Source organism: Mandrillus leucophaeus, unplaced genomic scaffold (genome assembly GCF_000951045.1).
Source record: "Mandrillus leucophaeus isolate KB7577 unplaced genomic scaffold, Mleu.le_1.0 Scaffold58, whole genome shotgun sequence".
NCBI classification, from domain to species: Eukaryota; Metazoa; Chordata; class Mammalia; order Primates; family Cercopithecidae; genus Mandrillus; species Mandrillus leucophaeus.
The window spans coordinates 2373130-2379440 of NW_012106252.1; the positions used below are offsets into that span (position 1 = coordinate 2373130).

At 40.8% G+C, this 6311-nt stretch overlaps 1 protein-coding gene across 1 annotated transcript in view; it reads left to right on the forward strand.

Moving 5' to 3' along the window:
- The window catches only part of LOC105552995 (keratin-associated protein 4-6), a 40921-nt gene extending 37505 nt beyond the window's left edge, over nucleotides 1-3416 (forward strand). Inside the window, exon 3 of the mRNA XM_011998873.1 lies at nucleotides 2461-3416. Within this exon, the coding sequence (XP_011854263.1) occupies nucleotides 2461-2881 (421 nt within the window). The 3' untranslated portion in view covers nucleotides 2882-3416. The remainder of the gene's footprint in view (nucleotides 1-2460) is intronic.
- Nucleotides 3417-6311: the final 2895 nt, after the last annotated feature.

The window sequence follows — 6311 nt, forward strand, 5'->3', positions numbered from 1 at the left end:
CAGATAAATTATGTGCACTCAAGTCTTTTTCTCAAGGTTGGCATTGGGTAGAATTTAAGCTAAGACAACAGATGATCAGCAAATATTTTTGGCTGGCTGATATCAAACTGGAAATAATAGTTATTTCAATTAATAAGAGTAAAACGAGGAAGTCAGGAGGTAAAGGAGAATCAGTCCTACCATTTGGTGTTTACCTCCTTCCTGTCTTTTTACTGTGTGAATATAGGCATGCATGTTAAACACTGTAGTCCTGGTTATCTATAAACAAGTCTCATTCTACAAATTGACTGTTAACTTCCACAACTTTCCACATAGGTTGTTTATCAGGTGACGTGTTACCTACCACATAAATGAGTTTAGTCTTCCTGAAATGAAACTATGATCTCTTTGTTTGGAATGCTTTCCTCTCTTTTATCCAGAAGTCAAAAGATATGTACATTTTTAAAGGACCTTATATGACTCTATGTCATCAAAAAGCCTTCATTCACTCAACAAATATTTACCACCAGTGTTCTCTGTGCTGAGTATCATAGTAATAAGAATAAATGCCATAGCCCATGGCTTCAGGGTATTTGCATTGCATGTGGTGGAATGACAGGAGTAAATGACTATGATACAGTAGAATGTATCAAATTATGAGCACAAGGCAGGAAATAGTGATACATGAATGGGTTAGCTTATCAAGAAAGATATTATTGAGGAGGAAATATTTTAACTGGGTCTTGACACATGAGTAGGAGTGTGCAGAGTGGATAAAAAAGATGAAATGTTCCAAAGATAAAACAGTTTCTGCAAGCTTAGCAAATTTTATTCTTTACCGCTGTCTTGACTACACTAAGACATACTAGGCTTTCTCTTTAATCTTGGACAAGTTTTCTGTTTGTTTGCTTTAACTTTTTAATGCTTCTTTTGACTATTCCCCTAAAAGACTAATAAGAATATAAACTAGTTCATAAGGTCGTATTCAAGCATGAAAATTAAACAAATATAAGATATTTGATACAATGCCTCCTATGTAATCAATACTTCACAAGTAATATACATACCCTGAGGGTGTATGGAACTTATCCACATACTATACATTTTTTATTTTAGTTATTTAATGAAAATAATTGTAATTCTTTTCATTTCTGCTGAACTCTGTTTCCTATCTAAGTGTCTTATGCAAGTACCTGCAAGAAAAAGGTGAGGGTTTGTCTGTTCTACACCCAGAGTACCCAGTAGAACATCTTGGATGCATGTTATTGAAGCCTTAATAATTCTAAATATTCTTTATATATAACAAATGCTTTTGTAAATGAAAAACCCATCATGCAATTTTGATGATCAAAGATTAATCAGGCTGGGCACGGTGGCTCATGCCTGCAATCCCAACACTTTGGGAGGCCAAGGCGGGCGGATCACAAGGTCAAAAGATCCAGACCATCTTGGCCAACATGGTGAAATCCTGTCTCTACTAAGAGTACAAAAGTCAGCTGGGTGTGGTGGCGCACACCTGTAGCCCCAGTTACTAGGAAGGCTGAGGCAGAAGAATCGCTTGAACCCAGGAGGTGGAGGTTGCAGTGAGCCAAAATCATGCCACTATACTCCAGAGTGAGACTCTGTCAAAAACAAACAAACAAACAAACAAAAAAACAAAAAGAAAAGGTAAATAAAAACTTCCTACTCTTAATGCCTATACTGTAAGACATACAGCAAAATGTGTTTTTACCTTTTAAAGGCAGTGAGTCATGGGTAAGTACTTTCGCTGGAGGCTGTGGAATAAGATCTGACAAAGAATTTAGAACTTGTTGGAATCTGACCATCTACCCCACCATCCAAGATGCACACACGGGATCAGAGTCATCTTCATTACAGATGGGACTTCCTTCCCCAGATGAGTCCTACCTTCTAATCCCTTTCCAACATTTCACCTGACCAGGACATTCTTGGACAACAAAAGATATATTCACATTATAAAAATCGTCCCCCATGATTTGCAGACAGCAATCGACAGGTAGGAGGGAGAGTCACAATTAAAAACAAAATGTCAGAGAGTCCTGTGACCAGTAAAACATGCTTTGTAAAAGACACAGCATAGACCAGGGACAAAGGTGACCCCTCACTAAGGAAGAAATATGACGAGCATTTCCAAAGGAAACGCAGGAGCACAGCAGGAAAAGGAAATGGGTTATTTTCTCAGTTTTGGAGTATTTAACTAGACACACACAATTATGTAATTACATGATGAATTTTTCCAGCAGGTAAATAATAACAAGGAAATAATGACACGGTGGCAATGAGCCTTCAGGAGGGTATAAAGGGGATATGGACCCAGGAGACTTCCAAACACAAGAACTTCACTCTCCTGGAAACCCAAGTAGATCCTTCACCCTCTGACACCATGGTCAACTCCTGTTGTGGCTCCGTGTGCTCTGACCAGGGCTGTGGCCAAGACCTCTGCCAGGAGTCCTGCTGCAGCCCCAACTGCTGCCAGACCACCTGCTGCAGGACCACGTGCTGTCGTCCCAGCTGCTGTGTGTCCAGCTGCTGCAGGCCCCAGTGCTGCCAGTCTGTATGCTGCCAGCCCACCTGCTGCCGCCCCAGCTGCTGTCAGACCACCTGCTACAGGACCACCTGCTGCCGCCCCAGCTGCTGTGTGTCCAGCTGCTGCAGGCCCCAGTGCTGCCAGTCTGTGTGCTGCCAGCCCACCTGCTGTCGCCCCAGCTGCTGCATCTCCAGCTGCTGCCGCCCCTCTTGCTGTGAATCCAGCTGCTGCCGCCCCTGCTGCTGCCTGCGTCCAGTCTGTGGCCGAGTCTCCTGCCACACCACTTGCTATCGCCCAACCTGTGTCATCTCCACCTGCCCCCGCCCCTTGTGCTGCGCCTCCTCTTGCTGCTGAACCCCCTGCCCTGGCTCACCTCCCCCTTCACCGCTGGCCCACAGATGTAGACCCTTCTACTGTGCTGGCTATGAGGACACATGGAGTGGGGTTGATGTCATTCAGCAGGGTTGTGTCCAATGAGCCCATCACCATTCCGCTGACTCTGTGAGAACATTCTGGTTCATTGTAAACTCCCTCCCTTGCTTTCTTTTTCTTCCAGTCATGGCACCAAATGTGAATTAATTTGTAATTCACTAGCTAAGAAATTATTCCAATCCTCTAAATTCCTCATTTTTTAAATCATTTTGAGCTGATAGAGTATCCTTCCCAATGAGGTAGACATTATCTCCCTATCAAACATATTATTTGTCTGTCAGCCTTTCAGTCATTCTTTCCTCTTGCAAAGGTAGGAGGCTCCGCCTCCCATGCTCTCCTGCTTTCTCCCTGCTCTCTCTTTGCCTTTCTGTTTGATCACGTTTGCCAGCATTTTTCTATTTTATTAGTTCTTTATTGTGTTCACAAAATATATTTTATTAAACTTTTCATGTAGAAATATTTTATTATTGTTTTTTGTATTTTTTGTGATTACTTTCGCTGAGTTTTCTGATTCATGGGGGTGAGGTGGGAATGCAGTAGAAGGGGATTCTCAAAGCATGATTCCAAAGTAAGACTTCAGGTGTGAACTCATAGTGCCAAACTGCTCCAATGTCACAGATCAACTAAAATAAAATAGAAGCTTTTCACTGTTTCAATTTGATATATGGAATGCTTTCGGATAGGTAAAGCCCCCAGTATTGCTGTTTATAAGTTCATCCATGATTTTAGAACTTAGGATATCACAGTAACCTGATATCTGTCTGAAAGACAGAGTGGGCTTCTCAGTGGGAGAGACAGCATCTAGTGCTGTAAGAGGAATTCCTTTCATGAGAGCTATACATATATAATCATAAAATACTGGCGAGGTCAAATATGCAAAAGCAGACCTGTGGTTGGCACACGTGCTCAGTATCCACATGGTCTAACACCGATCGCATGGATGATTAGCATATAAAATCTCCACCTAGGGGTGTTTTTCTTGTTGCGGCTGTTTTTACTGTTAAAATGAGGCAAAGGTTACTATAAGCTGAACCTCGAGCCTAGCTGTGCATGCAGGACCCCAGAGAAGTCCCTGCCCACCCTCCCACACACCCTACGCCAGGAAGGAATTTGTAGTTAAGAGTTTCTTGGGCTTTTGGTGCAAATTGGCTGGAGATTGGGGAAGCCACATCAGGAAAAAAGGGCTTTTGCTCTCTTTCCAGGCTGTGCTAGGTATCAGGGACTTGTAACCCTCTGGTGGTCTGCTGGTATTCTGTAGGGCTCCTTATCTTGCAAAAGAGTTAGGTGCTGATGCACAAAGGTGCAAGTGAAAACAGCCTGCTGTGAAAGGTGCCTGCTGGGCTTCAAACAAGGGACAAGTCGGTATAGCCTTGTGAACCCCGAAAATCTGAGACAGGTCTCAGTTAATTTAGAAAGTTTATTTTGCCAAGGTTGGGGATGTACACCTGTGACACAGCCTCAGGAGGTTCTGAAGACATGTGCCCAACTGAGACAGTGAAAAAGATCTGACCTAACTGACTCCATCTTGCTTCTATCCTCCAAGCTGTTCTTGTTCAATCCGGGGCACAGGATGAACAAACTTTGAGAGGAACATAGTTCATAGTTTACCTTTGAAACAAAGAGTATAACAGTTCATTCCCAAAACAAATCTTACTGCCTGTGGACTAGACCACCAAAAGCCACAAGATGAGAAGTTACGGTAATCTGACTAAATTCAAGATGTGGCTATTTTTTTAAACAGATATCAATGTCTTATTTATTAAAGATTACACAATCAAAGATCATTCTATTATAGTTTTGTAACCCCATGCCAAATTTTGACACCTTATAGTATTTGACAGGGATAAGCATGACATGGCTTGATTAATAAATGCAAACAAAAATGCATGCTGGAAATTCTTAAGACACCTCTATTATTACTGTACCAATAATTTTAAAGCTAACTTATTTATTAAAGATTTTACTTACGTTACATAAACTTAGAAAGCATTCTACTAATCTTTTCTTTGTTCCTGATAAAGTACTTGATTCAAGTGCTTTTTTAAGCCAATTAATTAGAGCTCTTTTATATATTTTCAGTAGTGAGACATTGTGTACACAACATATAAATATATAGACGTAGTAGGCATGCTGATAGAAGTACCTCTTATAGATTCTTAAGGTGCTTTCTTCCCCTATCTTAGACTTTCAAATTCTCAATAACCTGTTTTACTCCCCTAGGGAGTTGTCAGCTAAGTAGCCTTAAGTTTGCATATTAAAGGAAACAACTCAGGGAAAAATGAAATAGCTAAATTTATATCATAAGGTACAGAGAGAAAAAAGTCTGGTGGTGCTAGAGGGAAATTAAAATGGATTTAATTGCCAATTAAACATAAAATTATAAAAATTATAAAGACCCTTTAAATACACACACACACACACACACACACACACACACACACAAAAATCCTATAGCTTCTACTTCAGAACTTTAGCCATGAGATAAATACAAATTCACCAGCTTGCAAACAAAAAACCTGTTGTATCCACAGTGGTTTTTATCTTAATAGAAAAATAAGCGCATATTTAACAAAAGCAGAAAAGAAATAGAGAAAAAAGAGAACTTAGGAACTCTGTAGTTTGCAGGTCGACTATAAGGCCCTTCCTTCCTCCCTCCCTCCCTCCCTCCCTCCCTTCCTTCCTTCCTTTCTTTTTCTTTCTTTCTTTCTCCTCTAAAGAAAATAACGGGATACATGTGCAGCAGAACATGCAGGTTACGTAGGTATATGTGTGCCATGGTGGTTTGCTGCACCTATTGACCCATCCTCTAAGTTCCCTCCCCTCATTCTCCACCCCTCAACAACCCCTGATGTGTGTTGCTCCTCTCTCTGTGTCCATGTGTTCTCAATGTTCAACTCCCATTTATGAGTGAGAACATGTGGTATTTGGTTTTCTGTTTCTGTGTTAGTTTGCTGAGGATGATGGCTTCCAGTTTAATCCATGGCCCTGCAAAGGACATGATCTCATTCCGTTTTATGGCTACATCATATTCCATGCTGTATGTGCACAGAGAGAAAAAAGTCTTTATCTAGTCTATAATTGATGGGCATTTGGATTGTTTCCATGTCTTTGCTATTGTAAATAGTGCTGCAATAAACATACGAGTGCATGTGTCTTTATAGTAGAATGACTTATATTCCTTTGGGTATATACCAAGTAATGGGATTGCTGGGTCAAATGGTATTTCTGGTTCTAGATCCTTGAGGAATCACCATACTGTCTTCCACAATGGTTGAACTGATTTACATGGGCTCCTTTTTCTTAAGATAAATGTGCACAAAGACCTGATTACTTCCATTTTACATAAACTATG